Source organism: Cibotium barometz, chromosome 46 (genome assembly GCF_041138505.1).
Source record: "Cibotium barometz isolate CiBa-2024 chromosome 46, ASM4113850v1, whole genome shotgun sequence".
NCBI lineage: Eukaryota > Viridiplantae > Streptophyta > Polypodiopsida > Cyatheales > Cibotiaceae > Cibotium > Cibotium barometz.
Window position 1 is genome coordinate 23,047,995 of NC_141091.1, and position 25,663 is coordinate 23,073,657.

At 44.8% G+C, this 25,663-nt stretch overlaps 1 protein-coding gene across 1 annotated transcript; it reads left to right on the forward strand.

Annotated features, from left to right (window-relative positions):
* LOC147612029 (uncharacterized) lies at nucleotides 1-25,663 on the forward strand. Its single transcript, XM_086783864.1, has 10 exons — nucleotides 1-554; nucleotides 23,589-23,674; nucleotides 23,788-23,854; nucleotides 23,977-24,119; nucleotides 24,199-24,247; nucleotides 24,336-24,473; nucleotides 24,554-24,634; nucleotides 24,801-24,977; nucleotides 25,144-25,230; nucleotides 25,310-25,663. Exons 1-10 carry the CDS (start codon nucleotides 273-275, stop codon nucleotides 25,370-25,372), a joined length of 1,173 nt encoding a protein of 390 aa, XP_086639990.1. The 5' UTR covers nucleotides 1-272; the 3' UTR covers nucleotides 25,373-25,663.

Here is a 25,663-nt window from a genome sequence, read left to right on the forward strand (position 1 = left end):
GGCCAACCATAACGTTGAAACAGACATGTTGCATCATGCTAACCGAAGTTGAGGATGTCTCATTCAGCTTGCATTTTCCGCCCAAGCTAACTAAAAACGAGCTTGCATTGCAGGGTTTGATCAAAGGCAGTGCTCAAGGCTAGGTTTTCCTAAACACCGAGCACACGGCACAGTGATCAGAATTAGGGTTTCAAAGACACAGAGTACAGGGCTAGGGTCTCCATAATCAAGACTAAGGTTTCAGAAACACAGAGTACAGTTTCAATAGATCCATGGCGAGCACTGTCATGGCTTCCCTCTCGGCTGCTAGGGTTTCTTCTCCTGCCGTCGAGAATGTCCTCTCGTCTGCAAATGCATTCCAGGCCAGGCCCCTCCGTCTCTGCCGCTCCATCAGCGTAAAGGAACACAACCATCTGCAGATGCCATGGAGCCTCCGCAAACCTTCAACAGCAGCTACGGTTCGGATGAGCGTCACTGTTGGCACAGAGGCTCCCGTCAGCGATACTCTCTTCGCAAACTACAAAGCGTCTTGCGCTTTCATGTTCCCAGGCCAGGTTGGGGCTCTGTTACCATTTATCTGTTTTCCTTATGTATGTATGCATCCATATGGTGGCTCAATTTTCTTTCATCTTCTCGTTTTCCTCATGCATGTATATCTTCCTTATGTATGTGCATATGTACTCATACACAATACACACATGCATGCTCGTGGCTCCTCGGCTTATTCAGCCTAGGGGATGATACTTCTGCATCCTCACTTGTTGTAGTGATTGGCATTTGATGGGTCAGTGCATACCTGGATTTAAAACACATTTCCCCGGTTACAACTTGCCCATCTGTAGCCTAGGGGTGGCTAGAACATTCCCCTGGTGATGGGCAGCGAGAGGTATGTGCATCTTTTGATCAGACTTGTTATCACCTCAACAGATTGGGATCTTGTAGCAAGAGATGGCAATGTGCAGCTTGGACATGGCCTCTCCAATTCAGCCTACTAAAGTTACTCATTCTGGGTCATAGTTTCACAAATTAGATGTTGACAAGAAAGTGCATTCTTGCATGGTCTACGTCACAATTGTGACTTGATCTCTCTAATTACTCTTGATTAGTCTTTAGTCATTGAAAGGACACCAGTGACTGTCACATGGGTCATCATCAAAGGACACATCTCTACGTCCAAAGGACATGACTATTAATTCAAGAGTCACACCCTTACACTAAGGGATGTGCCTCTTCATTTGTAACTCTTCGTGCTCTATTTAGTACTGTCTCAATGCAAACAACATAGCTTTCCACTCTCTGTGTCTTTACTTTTAATATTATGTCCCTTTTCATGTCTCCTAAAATACTAATAGACTAAGAAGTCCTCACAGTGGTATCATAGTAAACAAACTCCAACCTGTAAGATGCCCCCACAACCAAACCCTAAACCTAAAATAAAAAAACAACCAGCCTTACCTTTAGCCTTATCAGGGTTTGTATGGAAGAGCAGGAGAGAATATTGGATATCACAGGAGGGCGTAATTTGGTTAGGGTCGGGGAGCCTTGGGATTAGGGGAAGGCCAGAGGAAGGTTATAGGTCCAGATGCTAGGATTGATTGCTTGGCTTGTGGGGAGTGGAATCCTAGCCCCTGGCTTGCGGGTGATTCCTGATGGAATGTACGGTTGGGAGGTGAGTTTACCTGCACCCTTCTATATGTACTAACCTTGTGTGTTTAGCTTGTGTATTAGGTGGTCCTAAGGGGGCTCTACACAAACCCCCCTTTGGAGTGATGATGGAGTTGCATGCATAACCTTCAATAGTCCCGTACTCCAATACAAGCAAAGACCAGACATGGACCCCACAACTGGCTCAGTGGCTCATGAATATGGCTGAGAGGTTCATAAAGCATGGCTCAGTGCAAAGGACTCAGAGGTTAAGTCTTCCCCAAGGGCATACCAAATCCCCCCCCCCCCCCTTTCCCCCTTGGCGGGCGTATAAAGAAGGGGCAAAAAGGGAATGATGGAGAGGAGCCTTTTATAGAAACAAGAAGTTACAAATTCCAAAAGGATTGAAAATTGTTGAAAAATAAGTGGTACATGTCCCAGTGTTTGGTTTCCTCCATGCGTTTCTTACGACGAGTTAAAGATTGGTTAAGTATCTGTGCCTTGCGGCCCGAGATTTCACCTCTCTCTACCTCCTGTTTGAGATGTGAACGATTAGCTTGAGACTCGTCATCGTACCAACTATTTTGGGGCATCTTTCCAGTGTCATTCTTGGCAGTACTCCTACATGTTCACTTAATGCCAAGGGAGCTATTATCTTCTCCTTAGGAATAAACCGACTAAGGAGCTTAGAGATTTGGCATCTCATCCAGCCCCCTCAAATGTGGATCCTCCATGTCATGCATCTCACATTGTCTACTTTGGGTCTTGGCATTAAAGTCTCCCACTAGTAGAATATCCCCCTTCCTATACTCCGTTATCCCCTCTGACAATCCTGTGAATATGAAACTCGCGAGTGCCCGGGCGACTAGGGCCTTTGACACACTTGTTGATACCATCAATGTATATTAAAACATTTAAACATGGCCACAACCTCAATGCGTAGGACAAGTAGGGATGGAAAAAGAGTCCACCAGACTCATGGTCTCTATGGGACCAAGAATGTAGTCAACAGTGCTACTTCCTCCTCCATATGGAAAACAAGTGTAGGCTACTGAGCCTGGCCACCTCTCGAGCCCATTATAAATAATGAGCTGATGATGCGCACCAAACACCAATAGCTGTCTCCCATGTTTTTTGATCTCCCCTCGATCCTCCGAAGATCTCTGTATCCCAAGGTCCTCCTCATCCAGCCCCCTCAAATGTGGATCCTCCTTGTCATACACTTCACATTGCCTACTCTGGGTCCTGGCATTAAAGTCTCCCACTAGCAAAATATCCCCCCTCCTCCTATACTTAGTTATCCCCTCCGACAATCCTGTGAATATGAAACTCGCGAGTGCCCGGGGGACTAGGGCCTTTGACACACTTGTTGATACCATCAATGCATAGTAAAACATTAAAACATGGCCACAACCTTAACACATATCCATCATCACTTTGCATAAAACATAAAAGTTGTACAAAACATCCACAAATGCTGAAAATGGAGCTTGCACATGTGACACCGCATAGAGGCCGGAATGGGCCGACCCCCCCCCCCCCCCCCCTTGGAGTATTTTATTACCCAAGGAGAACAATATCATGTACAAGCTTTGAGGGCCTTACTCTCCTCATAGGAGATGCCGGATTATCCATATACAAATGCCATAACACAGTCCAACACGAGGCTACCAAGCCGGAACACAGGCTGTAGAAATGCCGAACCAACTATATAATCCATATACCTCTGTGTGGGAACTGATTCTTTCCCAAAAACCACGGGTCTTCATGCAATATAGCTGGTACAGTAAGTACAACTCTCCATTCAGCCAGTACAAGTACAGTGGTTGGTACAACAGGTACATCAAGTATAAATGCTGGTACAATAGGTACAATGGTTGGTACAGCTGGTACAATTGGTACAAATGTTGGTACAGTTGGTATAGTGGCTGGTACAAGCAGGTACAACAAGTACAAGGACTGGTACAACAGGTGCAAGGGCTAGAAATCATAATAAATGATTAAATACCCTTGCCTTCAGTATTTCTTCGCGATGGAAGCCTCCAAAACAGTCCCCAACAGCCGGTATTCTTCATGGGCAGTCTTCAAGAGACAGAGAGAGAAAGAGAGTAGCCATCATTAGGGCAGCTTGTAACGATGGTAGAGGCTAGTGTGCAGCAAGAGAGCCTCCATTAATGAAGAGAGAGGGCTCCAATTTATAGATTTAGGCCTCCCATGAGCTAAAATGGCAAGAGAAGGCTACAATGACAAGTGGAGAGCCACACAATAGCTGAAGTGACAAGTGGAGAGCCACACAATAGCTGAAGTAACAAGTGTGAGGCCATTTGTCTCACTTTGGTCCACTTTCTTGCCACATGTCCCAATCTAAGAGATGGGTCGTTCCATGAACTTTATCTCTAAAAATATCCGAATTGGTAGACATTCTGTCATAGGCACTTTGCCAACTCTTGGTATCTGCTCAATTCGAGATATAATGATGCGAACAAAATTTCGATCGGAGTTGGGCCACTCCTAAATTTTAGGAGTGTGGTCCTTTGTATTTTAGGATAATCCCCGATTCCCAAAGCTTGTACTTTCCGAATATCTAGACATCCTGGAGTCCACCAGACCCCTTTCATACTGGGAAATGTCCAGGCTGGTGACATAATAACTTCCCCTCCTCTGCTATAGCATCCTCTGTGTGGGAGAAACAGGAATTAGGGTTAGGTTAATTCATGTGGGAGACATACACAGAGAGAACAAGGGAGAGAGAGAGAGAGAGAGTTGTGGGCATAAGTCAACTCATAATGATATGAGTGTGTGACTCCCCTATTACACATGTATATTGCACTAGTACACATAGTGCACTTAGTACATTAAAAGTACTAAGTGTACTATGTACTATAACTTATGGGCTTGTACACACTATAAGGGTGGGCATTATGCCTTTACCCCAACAACCTCCCACTTAAAGGCAAAGTGCCCTTAAGTAAAGGAAAAGAAAAAATCAGCATGTACATGATAATATACAAGGCCATATCAAGGCTGAAACTGGCCTCATCCAATGCCCATCAAGTGTCTGCAATGAGCAAACCGCTCCGGAGGCAAACTCTTTGTCAACAGATCAGCCGGGTTGTTATCCGTGTGAATCTTAACAAGCTGAATTTGCTTGTTCTCTATCACCTCTCTGATGAAGTGATACTTCACATCCACATGCTTCGTCTTTGCATGAAAAACAGGGTTCTTTGCCAACTGAATGGCACTCTGACTGTCACAATGCAACAATGGAATATCCCCTGTATAGCCCAAATCAACCACTAACCGAGATAGCCATAATGCCTCCTTGCAAGCCTCTGTGGCTGCAATATACTCGGCCTCTGTAGTAGATAAGGCAGTGCACTTCTGCATCCTGGATATCCATGACACAGCACCTCCTGTGAATGTAAACACATAACCGGTAGTAGACTTCCGGTTATCTGGATGACCGGCATAATCCGAATCCGTGTAACCATGCACTAATGCATCTTGTTTGCCAAAACAAAAGCACAAATCCTGTGTGCCCTTCAGGTATCTCATGACACCTTTCACTGCTTCCCAATGCTTCTTTCCAGGGTTGGCCATGTATCTAGAAACCACTCCCACTGCAAATGCAATGTCCGGCCTAGTAGCAACCATGGCATATATGAGACTGCCACAAGCTGAAGCATACGGAATCTTGGCCATATCAGCCCTGTCTCTATCTGACTGTGGGCTGTCCATAGCACTGAGTTTCACATATGGAGGCAAAGGAGTACTAGTCTTCTTCCCCCCGTCCATATTGAACCTCTGCAAAACTTTGCCAATGTATTCCTTCTGAGACAAATACAACACATGCTGATTTCTGTCCCGAAGTATCCGCATACCCAAAATGTGATTTGCATCACCCAAATCCTTCATATCAAAGGTTTCATGCAACCTCTTCTTCAAGGCATCCATCTCTTTACGAGATTTCCCGGCAATCAACATATCATCAACATACAAGATGAGGATCAATAGACTGCCATCCAAAGCTTTCTTGGTGTACAAGCAGTGATCTATGTCACTTCTCCTGAATTTTTGGGATTTCATGAATGTATCAAATTTATGATACCATTCCCTTGGTGCCTGTTTGAGCCCATAAAGACTCTTTTTCAGCTTGCATACAAGCTTCTCCTTTCCACTCACTGCATAACCCTCTGGCTGCTGCATATATATCTCCTCATGGAGATCACCGTGAAGAAAAGCTGTCTTCACATCCATCTGAATCAAGTCCAGATCATCATGTGCAACCAAAGCTAACACAGCTCTAAGTGTGGTCATTTTGACCACTGGAGAGAAGATCTCATCAAAGTCCACACCATATTCCTGCTTGAAGCCCTTAGCCACTAACCTGGCTTTGTATCTTGGCTTTGCATCTGGTGCAACTTTGAGCCTGTATACCCACTTGCATGGCAAAACCTTCTTGCCTACAGGCAAATGCACCAACTTCCACGTTCCATTTTTATGCAGAGAATCCATCTCTGACTTCATGGCACGCTCCCATAGAGCTTTGTCTGCCCTCTGTAAAGCCTCCTTATAACATGAGGGCTCCCCACAGTCAGTAAGCGTCAAGTAGTCAACCCCTGGAACAAACCTGTCAGGGGCTCTGGAGGGTCTTGTGGACCTCCGTACCCAATGACCATCATTTGCAGGTTGCTGTCCAGCCTGCATATCACCCATTGGTGGCTCCTGTTCCATGCCATAAGGCTGAAAAATCATGCCCGGTATCTCCTCTAACTGTGGTATATCCATAGGGATATCTTCTGCCATCTCTGGCTGTCCATTTGGACCATTTTCAGCACCATTTAAGGGCTGGTTTTCCTGCTGTAATGGCTGATTTACAGCCCTTGGTTGTTGTCCATGATGTCCATCATCATCAAAGATGACTCTGCCAGGCTCCTGTTGCCTTGCAGGCTCCTTATACATGCATGTTTCATCAAAAATGACATCATTGCTGCGTATGATCTTTCTATTCATGGGATCCCAAAGTCTATACCCCATTTCACCTCTGTCACCATATCCTAGGAATATGCATTTATGAGACTTAGGATCAAGTTTGGTGCGCATTTCCCTGCGTATGTGCACGTACGCAACGCAACCAAACACTCTCAAGTGCTTGTATGACGGAGGCTTCCCTGTCCATACTTCCTCTGGCACTTTCCCACCAAGCCTCGTGTTAGGTGACCTATTTATAAGGTGAACGGCTGTCATAACAGCTTCAGCCCAAAAACCATGAGGTAATGCAGCATGTGACAACATAGAACGGACCTTCTCCTGAATGGTCCTGTTCATCCTCTCTGCTGTCCCGTTTTGTGGAGGATCATAAGGAGTAGAGAGCTCTCTCTTGATGCCTTTAGCATCACAAAAGTCCTGAAACTGTTTGGACATATACTCTCCCCCATTGTCGGAACGCAAAGCCTTCAGTGTTTTGCCAGTTTGATTCTCAACAAGAGCAACAAACTTCTGAAACACTGCGAATGTATCACTCTTCAAACGAAGAGGATAGACCCACACCTTACGTGTGGCATCATCAATAAAGGACACAAAGTATTTTGCCCCTCCCAAAGAAAGCTGAGGCATCTCACATACATCTGTATGCACAAGCTCTAACTGAGCATCTTTCTGTCCAAGAGCTTTCTTGTGGGGGCACTGTAGTTGCCTACCATATATACAATGCTCACAAAACTGAAAACTTGAAAACTTTAGAGAAGGCAAGTAACCCAAACGAGACAATTGCTCCATTCCTTTGACACTCATGTGTCCCAACCGGCTATGCCACATAGAGATTTCCGGCAGCTCGGTTGCATTTACATTAGCATGGTGACAAACACCTGCATGCATAAAATAAAGAGTGTCCACCTTAGAGCCTCTGGCAACAACCAATGAGCCCTTACTAATTTTCCACTTTCCACGACCAAATGTGGTAACATAATCAGCATCATCAAGCTGTCCAGTAGAAAGCAGATTCTTCTTGATCTCAGGCACATGCCTGACATCATGGAGCATAAGCTGTGAGCCATCTGAAAACACAAGCCTCACATCACCTCTGCCAAGTATCTTGCATGCATGGTTATCACCCAAATAAACCACTCCTTCATTGCCAGCAGTATACCTGACAAACAAGTCTCTGCAACCTGTGACATGAAAGGAGGCACCTGAATCAATGATCCATGAGTGCATACCATGACCACCTGTAAGAAGTGAATGGGCATCAAGTGAAGAAGTAAATAGGACCTCATCCTCACTGCCACCTGCATGTGACACATTGATTTCTTCAATCTTGACTCCACTTTTGCCCTTTGGCTTTACATCTTTGGCTTCATCTTTCTCTTTGTCTTTGCCTTTTCCCTTTTCCTTTTGATCATTTTTCCATTTGTAGCATTGCTTTTTAATGTGTCCCTTCTTGCCACAATAATGGCATTCCAAATCCTTTTTGGAGCGAGACTTGCTCCTTCCCCATTCTTGGCTTTTTCTCCTTTGTTGGGATCTCCCACGTGCATTCATTGCATTGGACTTTCCAACAAAGTTGTTTTTCCTGTTCATCTCTTCTTGAAGAAGAGCACCCTCAACATCTGCATATGACAGCATAGCATGCGAATTGCTAGTGGTTGTCCTGAATGTGTCCCAACTCTCTGGCAAAGTGCATAACAGAAAAGTGGCTTTGAACTCATCGTCCATTGCCAACTTTTGATTAATGACCTGGCTGACAATACCATTAAACTCATTTAGATGGGCTGCCATAGATGCCCCTTCCTTCATTTGAAGACCTATGAGTTTCTTCAACCAATACACTTTGCTTGAGGCACTTTGCTGGGCATACAAGTCCTGCAATCTCTGCCACATTCCCCAAGCTGTTTTCTCTTCACGAATGCTGAAAAGTAAAGAGTCTGACACAGATAACATGATAGTAGATCTTGCCAGCTCATCCATATCTTCCCACTCTTCAGCAGTAAGAGAAGCGGGCTTTACACCCCTTTCTTTGATAGGCTTGTGCTGCTTTTTCTGGAGCAACACATTGTAGCACTGGGTTTGCCAAATATCATAATTATGCGAGCCTTCAAGCTTCTTGATGTGAAGCAATGAAGAGCTCTCACCTGTGGTTGCCATAGCAAAATGCAACCTGTCAATGCCTGACTCCCTGCAAAATGTGCAAACACTGCACCAAAAGCACACAAAGTGCTCACTGTTGTTCTCCCAAGCTTTATCTCCCACTGCGGAAGCACAAATGCAACTTTTCTCCCACTTTATGTGATGAAATCACCAAAATCTGGTTGCTGCAGATTTTGGACAGCACCTTAAATGTGCTCTGTTGCCCTTCCAAAGTACTGTACAGCAGTACTAAGTGCTCACCAATGATGTACCAAACCTGTACCGGCAAGTACAGCAGCTGAAATTGAACCTTTTGGTCACTCAAAACAGTGTACAGCCATGCCAAAACTTGCACAAAGCTGTGCCAAATCTGTACCAGCAGGTACAATAGCAATAAATGCTCTCCTGGCTGTCCAAATGAGTGAAAATCAGACTTTTACAGTCCCGTACACTGCATACAACAGTCCCGAACAGAAATTGGGCAAAAGCCCCTTGACTGCAAGCTGATTTTTTGAGGATTCAAGGCATAAATGTCTTGCCTGCTGCTTTGCCAAGCTTAACAAGCATAAAAACTTGAAAAGCCCCTTGATTTAAGATCAATTTCTGATCATACATGGTACATTGACGCACATGAAGGCATCCAGAGTGTTCACGATGCTTCCCCCTGGTCACATATACATCAAATACATGAAAGCCCCTTGATTTACAGGCACATTGAGTGCTTGTAAGGCATCAACACATTATCCACAGCATCAACTGCGAGTGCCTGCATGCAAATCAACTCAATCGGCACAAAAGCCCCTTGATTTGCACTGCAATTTGCTGCAATTTTGCCCAAATGTGCGATTTCTCACATCATACAGCATGTATGAGTGCTTAATTTCACAATTACATCGAAAGCCCCAAATTTCGACATCCAATTTCTTGCAAATTGATCCTAATTGTGACCAATGTCACCCAATTTTGCCAATTTCGCTCAAAATTGAGCAATTCGGCACCTGTACCTGCACAATTGATAATTGTACCTGCTCAATTGCAAGTCCCAAAAAAAAAATTGAGGAAAATACCTTGTAATTTCTGAATTTTGTTGCAGGAAAGGGGGGTGGTTTAATTTGGTGCTGCTCTGCAGAAATCTGATGCTGTTGGAGGGCTCTTCAGGCGTGCTGCAGAATTGGTGGAGACACAAGCTGTTGGTGATGCTCAGATGGCTGGCAGCTATGAAGCTCCCTGACCCTTCTGGACTCTGCTTGGAAGCAAACTATAGCTGCCTGTTGGCTTTCACAGGCTTGTCGGAGGCAGCGCGCACAACGACAGAAGACCAGTTGAATGGGAGAAGGAAGGCGGCAGAGAGGGGGCGGCGAGTCGGAGAGACCTGTCCGCCTGCTTCGCCTGGTTCGCTCGCTGCTGAACGCAACTTGCCGTGTCGAGTTTGCCTTCGCCGTCTCCGCCTTGTGGACCAGCCGACGACTAACGCTTCTTCTTCGCTTAGTAGCCTTCGCCGTGTAGCGCTACGTCGCCTACGCTGTCTCCGCCTTGTGGACCAGCCGACGACTAACGCCCAACGCTTCTTCTTCGCTTAGTAGCCTTCGCCGTGTAGCGCTACGTCGCCTACGCTCAGCGTTTGTTCGCCAACGCTCACTTCAGTGGCTCGCTACACGTAATCGCTCACGCCTGGTTCTGGTTCGTGGTTTGCTACGGGTAGCTCTGCCACGCTTGCCCACGTTACGCTTTGAATGGCTGGGCAGCGCTGGTTGTGCCTGGGCAGCAGCTGAGCAGCCCACGCCTTCTTGCCTGGCGCCCTGCCCTATGTGCAGTACTGTGCACTGCTCAGCACTCTCTTTCCTTACAAGAAGCTCAAATCTCAAACGTTGCTGCGCTTCACTGCTAGCTCGACTGTGTGCTCTAGTTGAAGGCTCTGATACCAGTTGTGTGGGAGAAACAGGAATTAGGGTTAGGTTAATTCATGTGGGAGACATACACAGAGAGAACAAGGGAGAGAGAGAGAGAGAGTTGTGGGGATAAGTCAACTCATAATGATATGAGTGTGTGACTCCCCTATCACACATGTATATTGCACTAGTACACATAGTGCACTTAGTACATTAAAAGTACTAAGTGTACTATGTACTATAACTTATGGGCTTGACACGCTTCCCTTGAGCAAAAAGTGAGCCATCTGGTGAGAAATAGCATATAGCAATATATACCGCCCTCGTATCCGTGAGCTGCACTTTGACCCACATGAACCTAGCCTCCTCATTTCGGCTCATCACTGTAACACGAGGTCGGAGCTCCTCCCTAAAAAGTACAGCCACTCTCCCCGATCCTTGAACACCTCTTGCCCATCTAGTCTGTCCTCTAAAGGCAGACTCCCATGTATAGCTTGTCACCCTCGGCAAACTTCTCTCTCGACTCTGGTGTCTCTTTGTGAGAAAAATAATGTCCCGTTTTTCCTTCACCTCCTCAAAACGCCCTGGATCTGACCACAGTGACCCATTGCAGTTCCAAATTGCCATCTGTACCTTTGTCTCATAGGCCGCGAGTCCCTATTCGATGATCTTGCCATCAATGATGACATGGCCGTCGTGATAGAAGGCTTTTTTTCCCGCCATTCGTGCGACCTTCACTCTGGGCATCTCTTGTTTGCGATGTGTCACTTGTGCCTTGGTAAGGTCGTCATCCAAGTAAATTCTGTCCCCAGGTAAACCTCTAGCTACTACCCTTTTTTTCAAGAATGTAACCCTGCCTGTGTCATCCTCAAACTGTAATATGAGAGGACGTGGACTAGAAGTGTCTCTGCCTACTCTCCAAGCTTTCTTGAAGCGTGTCTCACCTTCGTCGTATCCCAATTTCTTGCATAGCATTTTCCCATCCTCTTCTGGAGTAGAGCCTTCCCCCTCGAGCACGCTTGTCACCCGTACGTTCAATCAGTGTACTTGACCTATTCTCTCCTCCTCAAGGGTGGCATTCATCAAAGCCGTTCGCCCTTTCGTTTGGACCACCACCCAATCCTTTTCAGCCTCTTGCTGAATTTCTTGTTTCACCTTAGCTGCCTCCACCTTCACCTCCTCCTCCACCACCTCAGCAAACCCCTTCTTGAGCTCGGCCTTGATTTCTTCGATGTCAGGGCTAATCTCTCCATCTTCCGGTTCTTTAATCCCTTGCACCTTCTCCTTAAGCTGAGAGATCTCCGTTTGCATGGTTGACCGTTCCTCTCATAATCCTTTGATTTCACCTAAATACGTGTCTTCTTGCCATACCAGTATGTCCTTGATCACTTTCAACCCGTCCTTTGATAAATCCCCTAGCACACTCTTCTCCTTGTGTGTCCTGAAATGTGTTTTTCCATCTTGTCTATGATGTCGGTCAACTTGCCATGCAAGCCCTCCCATTTGGATGATCGGGTAGGTGTAGGTGCCATTGTACTCCAAAAGAGGAGGCGGATGATGGCGCTGAAGCTCAAAGTGGTAGTTCTTCTAGCGAGCGAGAGAGAGAGAGAGAGAGAGAGAGAGAGGGTTATGCTGTGGCCTCCTTGGGGGCCTAAGAGAAAATTATGTTGCTGCCTTGGGGGCTTGAGGAAGTGTGGGTGGGATACAGGTGGCGGAGACATAAAGTGGTGAAATCAGAGCGAGGGACCTATAGGTAGCGAAGAGAGAGAAAAAAAGAAAGCGCTGGCGAAGAGAGAGAAAGTGGCGGGTTAGGGTTAGCGCACAGATGATAGGCATGATGGGCAGCAGAAATGGCGGGCAACAAGCAGGAGAGAGAGAGAGAGAGAGAGAGAGAGAGAGAGAGAGAGAGATTTTATTAACGTCTTCCAAAAGACCAAACTCGGCCTGTCACGTGCACACCATTCAGGTGTACAGTGACATGGCATCATTTTAGCATCATAAACATCATCAGGATTTATCAGGCATTTTATGGGCATTTAAATGAATGTTTTCAGCATGTACCACATGGTATGGGTTGGATTCAGCATTGTAGCATCACATTAGCCATCTAGACAAGCATTTGGGGGCTTGCGGAGGCAGCCGACAGCATGTATAAACCAGCCGACTGGCATTTTATGGCATTTATGACATTTTATGGAAGTCGTGGGCATTTGCATCTGGCTGACTGCAGCAAAGCTGGCCGACCAGCACCAGTTCACTCATATAAATAGAGAGCATCATATTCAGTCCATGAACGCATCTGACATCAGCGTTTTCAGCCCATCAACGCATCCAGATCAGTCCAGCGCATCTCCTCCAGTTCAGTCCATCAGATTCAGCCAACGCATCCATCTCCTTAGCGTTTCCTTCCCAGGCAACAGGAGAGCATCTGCGTTTTCAGCATCGCATCAGCATTGCATCAGTCCCAAAGCCATCCCTTCAGCGTTTCCTTCCCAGGAGACAAGGGAAAGACGGTGGGACAGCAGTTCATTCAACATATCAGTATATTCAACATATAGGCAGCATATTCAGCATATAGTTCATCATTCCTATCTCCTACATAGAGGGAAGCCGGCATCGAAGGGTGGACCTCAGCATTGGAGCAAGGAACAGTCCTCAGCATCAGCATTCAGCCTATCCCTCTCATCCCGAGAAGGATAGTCATCTAGGACAGCATCATAGATCTATTCAGATCTCATTGTAACCCATTCATCTAGCATAGCTGTATTGCATTGATACTATTTGTCTTTCTTAAACATCATTAAGTGCAGTTTAGTTAGACTAAGGTTGTGTTTACTACAGTCAAAGACCTCACATGTCACATTGGTATCAGAGCATTATAGGGTAACCAGCCTTAGATCATTTTCATTCCATCAGTCATTCAGTCAGACATCATGTTAATCGCTTCCGCACAGTTAAACCCAGTCCCAGCATTCTTGACATAAAACAATCATTTAAAAATGGATTTCACATACAAATACAGTTCCAACAATATTTTCATCTTTTCTCATCACTCCACATCCTTCCATCTTTTCTCATTACTCCACATCCTTCCACATTAGTCCCCATCTTTTTTCATCTTCCCACAATTTTTTTTCTTCATCGATCCCTATCACATCACATCATTTCTACATCAAATCACATCCAATCGCATCATCCACACAATCCATATCATCCATACATCCATCCACATTAAGCACACATTCATCCACATCTTCCATACATCCATCCACATCAATCCACACGTCAATCCACATCCATACACCCATCCACATCAATCCACATTATCCACATCATCCATACATCCATTCACGTCAATCCACATTATCCACACATCAATCCAGATCATCCATATATCCATTCACATCATCCACATCAATCCACATCATCCATACATCTATCCACATCAATCCACATTATCCACACATCCATCCACATCTTCCATACATCCATCTACATCAATCCACACGTCAATCCACACTCCCCTATGTGAGGCTGCTAGTAGGGGCACATTCCACTACCACTTGTGTCACCCAAGTGGAGATTCACAAGCTAGTTGAAAAGCAAAGAAGGAGGGAGCTATGGAAAGCCCAACCTTCACTCCATGCTAACATGCATGCAAGAGGGACCTTGGTAGAGAGATAAGAGAGGGGAGAGGAGAGGAGAAGCTAGATCATCACTATCCCTAACATGCACACACAACAACAATCAAGCATGCAATCATCTACAACACAAGTAAGCATTCATCACAAGCTCAAGAGAGTGAAAGAGAGAGAGAGAGAGAGAGCAAAACTCAATTCCTTAGGGATTTTCCCTTAGGCATGCATTAGTAACCCATCCATCTGCATTCTTGCACAGCATATAGGGTTGCACATGGCTTGCATAGCAGTCATCTTAGCAGTCAGTCTTGCATCTGCAAGGCATACATGTTTGCCCGTGAATTCTCTGGGGAAGAATGACATCCATCATCAAAGGAGTACATAAAGTTTTGGGGTTCAACTGGCAGCAGCAGGGGGTTTCTCCTCCACAGAAGATGGAAGTTTTCCTCCAACATCGCCTCAGGAGGTTCAGAGCTTCAGGAACGACGGAGATGGTAGGAGAAAGGTTTCCACAGACAGGTCAGGGGTGGCTCAGGTATTTCCAAGTAGTTTTAGCAGCATTTGCCATTCAGTTCCCGTAGTAGATAGAGTCTTTGGCTCAAAGGATTCCACTCCTACAGACGACCTCAGTCCCGGTAACAGACGAAGTCAGAAGGGGGCAGTGGTTCGGTGGAGAAGGATCACCAGAGGAGTCGAAAGGTTGCCAGGTATACCACCCAGCAATAGTTTAGCAGCGGGGAATGTCACGTGCACACCATTCAGGTGTACAGTGACATGGCATCATTTTAGCATCATAAACATCATCAGGATTTATCAGGCATTTTATGGGCATTTAAATGAATGTTTTCAGCATGTACCACATGGTATGGGTTGGATTCAGCATTGTAGCATCACATTAGCCATCTAGACAAGCATTTGGGGGCTTGTGGAGGCAGCCGACAGCATGTATAAACCAGCCGACTGGCATTTTATGGCATTTATGACATTTTATTTCAAACGTGGGCATTTGCATCTGGCCGACTGCAGCAAAGCTGGCCGACCAGCGCCAGTTCACTCATATAAATAGAGAGCATCATATTCAGTCCATGAACGCATCTGACATCAGCGTTTTTAGCCCATCAACGCATCTAGATCAGTCCAGCGCATCTCCTCCAGTTCAGTCCATCAGATTCAGCCAACGCATCCATCTCCTTAGCGTTTCCTTCCCAGGCAACAGGAGAGCATCTGCGTTTTCAGCATCGCATCAGCATTGCATCAGTCCCAAAGCCATCCCTTCAGCGTTTCCTTCCCAGGAGACAAGGGAAAGACGGTGGGACAGCAGTTCATTCAACATATCAGTATATTCAGCATATAGGCAGCATATTCAGCATATAGTTCATCATTCCTATCTCCTACATAGAGGGAAGCCGGCATCGAAGGGTGGACCTCAGCATTGGAGCAAGGAACAGTCCTCAGCATCAGCATTCAGCCTATCCCTCTCATCCCGAGAAGGATAGTCATCTAGGACAGCATCATAGATCTATTCAGATCTCATTGTCACCCATTCATCTAGTATAGCTGTATTGCATTGACACTATCTGTCTTTCTTAAACATCATTAAGTGCAGTTTAGTTAGACTAAGGTTGTGTTTACGACAGTCAAAGACCTCACATGTCACATTGGTATCAGAGCATTATAGGGTAACCAGCCTTAGATCATTTTCATTCCATCAGTCATTCAGTCAGACATCATGTTAATCGCTTCCGCACAGTTAAACCCAGTTCCCAGCATTCTTGACATAAAACAATCATTTAAAAATAGATTTCACATACAAATACAGTTCCAACAATATTTTCATCTTTTCTCATCACTCCACATCCTTCCATCTTTTCTCATTACTCCACATCCTTCCACATTAGTCCCCATCTTTTTTCATCTTCCCACAAATTTTTTTCTTCATCGATCCCTATCACATCACATCATTTCTACATCAAATCACATCCAATCGCATCATCCACACAATTCATATCATCCATACATCCATCCATATCATCCACACATCCATCCACATTATCCACACATCCATCCACATCTTCCATACATCCATCCACATCAATCCACACGTCAATCCATATCATCCATACACCCATCCACATCAATCCACATTATCCACATCATCCATACATTCATTCACGTCAATCCACATTATCCACACATCAATCCACATCATCTATATATCCATCCACATCATCCAGATCAATCCACATCATCCATACATCTGTCCACATCAATCCACATTATCCACACATCCATCCACATCTTCCATACATCCATCTACATCAATCCACACGTCAATCCACACTCCTCTATGTGAGGCTGCTAGTAGGGGCTCACTCCACTACCACTTGTGTCACCCAAGTGGAGATTCACAAGCTAGTTGAAAAGCAAAGGAGGAGGGAGCTATGGAAAGCCCAACCTTCACTCCATGCTAACATGCATGCAAGAGGGACCTTGGTAGAGAGATAAGAGAGGGGAGAGGAGAGGAGAAGCTAGATCATCACCATCCCTAACATGCACACACAACAACAATCAAGCATGCAATCATCTACAACACAAGTAAGCATTCATCACAAGCTCAAGAGAGTGAAAGAGAGAGAGAGAGAGAGAGCAAAACTGAATTCCTTAGGGATTTTCCCTTAGGCATGCATTAGTAACCCATCCATCTGCATTCTTGCACAACATATAGCGTTGCACATGGCTTGCATAGCAGTCATCTTAGCAGTCAGTCTTGCATTTGCAAGGCATACATGTTTGCCCATGAATTCTCTGGGGAAGAATGACATCCATCATCAAAGGAGTACATAAAGTTTTGGGCTTCAACTGGCAGCAGCAGGGGGTTTCTCTTCCACAGAAGACGGAAGTTTGCTCCAACATCGCCTCAGGAGGTTCAGAGCTTCAGGAACGACGGAGATGGTAGGAGAAAGGTTTCCACAGACAGGTCAGGGGTGGCTCAGGTATTTCCAAGTAGTTTTAGCAGCATTTGCCGTTCAGTTCCTGCAGTAGATAGAGTCTTTGGCTCAAAGGATTCCACTCCTACAGACGACCTCAGTCCCGGTAATAGACGAAGTCAGAAGGGGGCAGTGGTTCGGTGGAGAAGGATCACGAGAGCAGTCGAAAGGTTGCCAGGTATACCACCCAGCAACAGTTTAGCAGCGGGGAATGTCACGTGCACACCATTCAGGTGTACAGTGACATGGCATCATTTTAGCATCATAAACATCATCAGGATTTATCAGGCATTTTATGGGCATTTAAATGAATGTTTTCAGCATGTACCACATGGTATGGGTTGGATTCAGCATTGTAGCATCACATTAGCCATCTAGACAAGCATTTGGGGGCTTGTGGAGGCAGCCGACAGCATGTATAAACCAGCCGACTGGCATTTTATGGCATTTTATGGCAGTCGTGGGCATTTGCATATGGCCGACTGCAGCAAAGCTGGCCGACCAGCACCAGCTCACTCATATAAATAGAGAGCATCATATTCAGTCCATGAACGCATCTGACATCAGCGTTTTCAGCCCATCAACGCATCCAGATCAGTCCAGCGCATCTCCTCCAGTTCAGTCCATCAGATTCAGCCAACGCATCCATCTCCTTAGCGTTTCCTTCCCAGGCAACAGGAGAGCATCTGCGTTTTCAGCATCGCATCAGCATTGCATCAGTCCCAAAGCCATCCCTTCAGCGTTTCCTTCCCAGGAGACAAGGGAAAGACGGTGGGACAGCAGTTCATTCAACATATCAGTATATTCAACATATAGGCAGCATATTCAGCATATAGTTCATCATTCCTATCTCCTACATAGAGGGAAGCCGGCATCGAAGGGTGGACCTCAGCATTGGAGCAAGGAACAGTCCTCAGCATCAGCATTCAGCCTATCCCTCTCATCCCGAGAAGGATAGTCATCTAGGACAGCATCATAGATCTATTCAGATCTCATTGTAACCCATTCCTCTAATATAGCTGTATTGCATTGACACTATCTGTCTTTCTTAAACATCATTAAGTGCAGTTTAGTTAGACTAAGGTTGTGTTTACGACAGTCAAAGACCTCACATGTCACATTGGTATCAGAGCATTACAGGGTAACCAACCTTAGATCATTTTCATTCCATCAGTCATTCAGTCAGACATCATGTTAATCGCTTCCGCACAGTTAAACCCAGTTCCCAGCATTCTTGACATAAAACAACCATTTAAAAATAAATTTCACATACAAATACAGTTCCAACAATATTTTCATCTTTTCTCATCACTCCACATCCTTCCATCTTTTCTCATTACTCCACATCCTTCCACATTAGTTCCCATCTTTTTTCATCTTCCCACAATTTTTTTTCTTCATCGATCTCTATCACATCACATCATTTCTACATCAAATCACATCCAATCGCATCATCCACGCAATCCATATCATGCATACATCCATCCACATTATCCACACATCCATTCACATCTTCCATACATCCATCCACATCAATCCACACGTCAATCCACATCATCCATACACCCATCCACATCAATCCACATTATCCACATCATCCATACATCCATTCACGTCAATCCACATTATCCACACATCAATCCACATCATCCATACATCAATCCACATCAATCCACATCATCCATACATCTATCCACATCAATCCACATTATCCACACATCCATCCACATCTTTCATACATCCATCTACATCAATCCACACGTCAATCCACACTCCCCTATGTGAGGCTGCTAGTAGGGGCTCACTCCACTACCACTTGTGTCACCCAAGTGGAGATTCACAAGCTAGTTGAAAAGCAAAGAAGTAGGGAGCTATGGAAAGCCCAACCTTCACTCCATGCTAACATGCATGCAAGAGGGACCTTGGTAGAGAGATAAGAGAGGGGAGAGGAGAGGAGAAGCTAGATCATCACTATCCCTAACATGCACACACAACAACAATCAAGCATGCAATCATCTACAACACAAGTAAGATTCATCACAAGCGAGAGAGAGAGAGAGAGAGAGAGAGAGAGAGAGAGAGAGCAAAACTCAATTCCTTAGGGATTTTCCCTTAGGCATGGATTAGTAACCCATCCATCTGCATTCTTGCACAGCATATAGGGTTGCACATGGCTTGCATAGCAGTCATGTTAGCAGTCAGTCCTGCATCTGCAAGGCATACTTGTTTGCCCATGAATTGTCTGGGGAAGAATGACATCCATCATCAAAGGAGTACATAAAGCTTTGGGCTTCAACTGGCAGCAGCAGGGGCTTTCTCTTCTACAGAAGACGGAAGTTTGCTCCAACATCGCCTCAGGAGGTTCAGAGCTTCAGGAACCACGGAGATGGTAGGAGAAAGGTTTCCACAGACAGGTCAGGGGTGGCTCAGGTATTTCCAAGTAGTTTTAGCAGCATTTGCCATTCAGTTCCCGCAGTAGATAAAGTCTTTGGCTCAAAGGATTCCACTCCTACAGACGACCTCAGTCCCGGTAACAGACGAAGTCAGAAGGGGGCAGTGGTTCGGTGGAGAAGGATCACCAGAGGAGTCGAAAGGTTGCCAGGTATACCACTCAGCAACAGTTTAGCAGCGGGGAATGTCACGTGCACACCATTCAGGTGTACAGTGACATGGCATCATTTTAGCATCATAAACATCATCAGGATTTATCAGGCATTTTATGGGCATTTAAATGAATGTTTTCAGCATGTACCACATGGTATGGGTTGATTCAGCATTGTAGCATCACATTAGCCATCTAGACAAGCATTTGGGGGCTTGTGGAGGCAGCCGACAGCATGTATAAACCAGCCGACTGGCATTTTATGGCATTTATGACATTTTATGGCAGTCGTGGGCATTTGCATTTGGCCGACTCCAGCAAAGCTGGCCGACCAGCACCAGTTCACTCATATAAATAGAGAGCATCATATTCAGTCCATGAACGCATCTGACATCATCGTTTTCAGCCCATCAACGCATCCAGATCAGTCCAGCGCATCTCCTCCAGTAAAGTCCATCAGATTCAGCCAACGCATCCATCTCCTTAGCGTTTCCTTCCCAGGCAATAGGAGAGCATCTGCGTTTTCAGCATCGCATCAGCATTGCATCAGTCCCAAAGCCATCCCTTCAGCGTTTCCTTCCCAGGAGACAAGGGAAAGACAGTGGGACAGCAGTTCATTCAACATATCAGTATATTCAGTATATAGGCAGCATATTCAGCATATAGTTCATCATTCCTATCTCCTACATAGAGGGAAGCCGGCATCGAAGTGTGGACCTCAGCATTGGAGCAAGGAACAGTCCTCAGCATCAGCATTCAGCCTATCCCTCTCATCCCGAGAAGGATAGTCATCTAGGACAGCATCATAGATCTATTTAGATCTCATTGTAACCCATTCATCTAATATAGCTGTATTGCATTGACACTATCTGTCTTTCTTAAACATCATTAAGTGCAGTTTAGTTAGACTAAGGTTGTGTTTACGACAGTCAAAGACCTCACATGTCACATTGGTATCAGAGCATTACAGGGTAACCAACCTTAGATCATTTTCATTCCATCAGTCATTCAGTCAGACATCATGTTAATCGCTTCCGCACAGTTAAACCCAGTTCCCAGCATTCTTGACATAAAACAACCATTTAAAAATAGATTTCACATACAAATACAGTTCCAACAATATTTGTCAGGCAAATAAAGCTGAACGCTTTAGACAGGCTGGGTTGTTGCATCCTTTGCAAATCCCAGGTAATAAATGGAAAAGTATTTTCATGGATTTTATTACCGGATTGCCAAGAACACATCAAGGCCACGATTCTATTTGGGTTGTGGTAGATCGCTTGATAAAAATGGCTAGATTTTTACCGACCCGGAAGACTATTACAGCTACGCAATTAGCTCGGTAGTTTATCGAGCAATTGTTTAGACTGTACGGGTTACCGCAGGACATAGTCAGTGATAGAGACTCAAGTTTACGAGTGATTTTTGGAAACTTGTTTTTGAGAAGTTGGAAACAACTTTGAATTTGAGTTTCTTTTGATCATCCTCAATCTGATGGCCAGATTGAAAGAGTGAATTAGATTTCGGAGGATATGCTTCGAGCATATGTATCCAAAAGACAGAGTTCATGGGAGGATTATCTTCCTAAATTAGAATTTGCATATAACAGTACTAAGCATACGAGTACAGGTTTTAGTCCTTTCATGCTTATGTATGGTTTTCAACCTAGATCACCTGTTACAGTTGGATTCTCAGGACTTCAGCATGATGCAGCACATAATTTTTTGCAAGATATGCAGGAAATGTTACAAGTTGCAAAGGAATCTATTAGAAGTGCTCAAGACCAAGACATATTTTATTCTAATAGACACCGTTCACCCAGAGAGTTCTCTGCAGGAATGATGGTGTATTTGCGAGTTTCGAAAGATTCTGAGACTTCACGGATAAGTCGATCTCCGAAATTATCCCCTAGATATTGTGGACCATTTCATATTACACGAAGGATTGGTTCAGTTGCATATGAATTGGATTTGCCTTCTCACTGTATTTCATGTCAGTAGACTTAAGGAAGTATTGGGTGGAATAGATCAGTTAGTTACTCAAGAAATTATAGATGTCGAGGACATGACATTTGTTCCGCACGAACCTGAAAAGATTCTTGGATTTCGTGAAAGAAGATTGCGTAATACACTTATCACGGAATACAAGATCAAGTGGAAGGATCGTGTTGAGGAGGACGCTACATGGGAGACATTGACTACTCTTCAGAGAGATTACCCTGGCTTTTTAGTGAGCTCAGGAGTGAGCTCTTAGAGGAAGGGAAGTATGTCATGTGCACAGTGTGTATCTACCGTGTGCTACACGCACGCAAGACTAGCTTCGAGGTTTGGGGAAGCTTGGAGCTAGGCAGGCTGATTGACGAGCTGAGTTAGGGATAAACTAACGGGCGGGCACCCAAGTATGGACGGGCGGGCGCCCAAGTGTGGACGCTCGATGACCGGCCAAAAGCCTATAAAAGGGTGGCCAAGGTTAGTTATTGAGATATAGAGAGTCTCGCGAGTTTGTGAGAGCTCTATGGTCTTGGAGCTTGGATCTAGTGCAGACGTGCACATGCTTTAAGCAGCCGAGGCCGGCAGCAATCTCGAGGCCCGCAAGGGTAGCTTCGTGGCGGTATGGGACGTTGCGAGGAGGAGATTGGTCGGTACGTCAACCTAGTTAGCTCAGCTCGTGGCTCGGTGGGGACAGCCAAGACTGTGGGCTTGCCCATGGCTGTCATGGTTGGGAGGTGAGTCAGGCCTGCACTCCCTTGTTGTTTATTTGTTTGTTTGCAGGTTTCGAGTCTCGTACCAGGAACGATCACGAGGAGATCCTTGGGGATTTGACAGCCAGTAACCATATAAGTGCACGGCTTTCACACATGGCTAGACCTAATTGGCCGGGACTTGACACTGACTTAGCCTTCCCAAACACCCGATCAATGAGTCTAATAAGTGTCCAGCTGGGCTTGTACAACCATTACCTCTTGCAAAGAGGATTACAAAAGACTTGTGCCACAAGCACGACCGGACCAAACCCTAAGGGCCTAATGACCTAGATGGCGCTTGGCGACATGCCCCTTCGACCAGGGCTTAGAACATGTGCAAGGCCCATCAGAAAAGGAATCCTTTGTCCTAGATGAAGCAGAATGTCCATGTAGCAGCCTATGACAGATGGTGCACATGCAAGAATAGCTCATAAGATTGATTCTAGTAGTGTTAGATGACTGAGAGGGAGGTGGTGGGTTGGGTGTTTTTCCTAAGATTTTAGAAATCATCGATTCAAACCCGAAATGAGAGATCTGACTTTTTTTTCTGGGATACATATATATATATATATATATATATATATATATATATATATATATATAATGCTAAAAAAGTTACATCAAGAGATATTTTTTTTGATCTTACACCAAGCAAACAACCTTCAAGATACACTTAAGAGAATACCCAAAACATAGCATCCATAGTCTAGATCTACATTGGATCTATGACAATCATTGTAATTACATATTCATTCAGTAATATATAGTAGGGTAGGTTAGGTGAAGAATCTCTCTCTTCTCCTTCTCTCTACTTCTCTATGTCACGAGCATGTGATTAGAGTTAATCTTTATTGATTTGCATTAATCATCATTAAGCATGCTTCCGCATAGTAGTCATGTTACATCTGACTTTTAACACCCTCACTTATTTCATGCATTTTTGGGTTTTTTGAATGGTAGGGTGCACAAGCAGTTGGAATGGGAAAAGAAGCGCACAAAGTGCCTGCTGCTCTGGAGATGTTCAGAAAAGCTAGCGAAATCCTTGGGTATTTTTTTTAATGTTTTCTTAAGATATGTACTTGGAATATGTTGTGTTTTTGAGAAGGCTACCACTTTTCTGGCTTTATGGATTGGAGCTTTTGGACTGTAAATTGAGCAGCTATGATTTGCTGGATGTGTGCATAAATGGCCCGAAAGAGAGGCTTGATTCAACTGTCATTAGCCAGGTAATTAATTCTCTTAATTATAATTAACAAATCTAATCTACCGTAGGTTCTATTTCTCAATTAATCTGTTGCTATTACTCGTTTCACCTGTAAAGCTGTGTCTTATGGTCCCTGTTTTTTAGCCTGCTATTTATGTAGCTAGCTTGGCAGCTGTTGAGGCCTTGCGTGCTGAGAGCAAAGGCCAAGGTATTATTGACTCAGTTGACATTACTTGCGGTCTAAGTTTAGGAGAGTACACGGCGCTTGCCTTTGCTGGGGTTTTCAGGTTTCCACAGCTCTCCTTAGTATCCTTCAAAGCAGTTGCATTTCTATAAGAAGTTGTGCTGAGCTATGTTGGTTTCCAGCTTTGAGGACGGCCTTAAGCTTGTGAAGTTGAGGGGTGAAGCCATGCAGGTAAAGTGTTGCCACCCTTTCTTTGGCAGTACGGCTGGAACCGAATGATTAAGATTCTGACGGGGATGGATACACTGGTTTTCTTCAGGCTGCAGCAGATTCTACACAAGGAGGCATGGCTAGTGTGATAGGATTGGATGCAGAGAAGGTGCAAGCCCTTTGTGATGCTGCAAACGAGGATGTCAGTGAGGAGGAGAGAGTGCAAATTGCCAATTACCTGTGCACTGTGCGTTTACTAGCTTGACATCTCTCTCTCAAGAGATTGTTGGTTGGAGACGTGATTAATCATCTTCAATCTTCGTACAGGGCAACTATGTAGTCTCAGGTGGACTTAAGGGATTGGAAGCAGTTGAAGCAAAGGCAAAGTCTTTCAAGGCCCGAATGGTGGTAAGCCTTTTTGACAAGTTTGTTGATAAACCCTAAACGCTTAACCTTGAAATTGTAAATTCTTGAACCCTAAAGTACTCAACTCTAAACCTTAATCCTTAAACCCTAAATGCTTAACCTTGAAATTCTAAATTCTAAAACCCTTGATATAGCTTCTTTCTTGCAGGTGCGATTGGCAGTAGCAGGAGCTTTCCATATGCGCTTTATGGGCTCAGCCGTACCAAAGCTCGAGACTGCTTTGGCAGCGACTGAGTTCAAGGTCCCCAGGATTCCCGTTATTTCCAACGTGGACGCGCAGCCTCACTCGGATCCTGCTTTCATCAAGACCATCCTTTCTCGACAGGTAGAAAAACCAAAGAAGTTTCAAAACTTGGTTGGGGTACACCAGTTGCTCCTCTGCTGTTGAATATCATGTTGACCCAGTAGTGCCTTTCTGCTTGCCTCCAATTGTGATTTGAAATGAATTTCTCCCTACTAGGTATGTGAGACTATTTTTACTTCTTGCATAGGTCACCTCTCCAGTGCAATGGGAAAGCACACTCAAAACACTTCTAGGGAAAGGGCTTAAGAACAGCTATGAACTTGGGCCTGGAAAGGTATGTATACATGTATCTTGAAAAGCCTTGTTTTTCTTTTCCCCCGTAAAATAACTTTTTTTTCACGAATTCTACACAGGTGATCGCGGGTCTTCTCAAAAGAACTGATAAATCTGCATCAATTGAGAACCTCAGGGTGTAGCTTCAGGAGCATGTCACGTCTATTGTTTGCGAAGTAAAGCATTTTTGAATGGCCATGTAGCCTTCCGGTATTCTCTTCTGGAATTTTGTTGGTCATTAGATTTGCCCTTTCTCAGTAAGTGAAGTAGGCTTTTAGCATTGCCAGCCATGTGTCCATGATGAGTTTGTGTCAGGCTTCAAGAAATCTTGTATTTACTGGCATTGTGAGAGCCATCTTGGCTTTGTTTTGTGAAGTTTGTGTGAAGTACCCACAATTTAAATTATTTAGAGTGCCCCATTCATGCATTGTTAA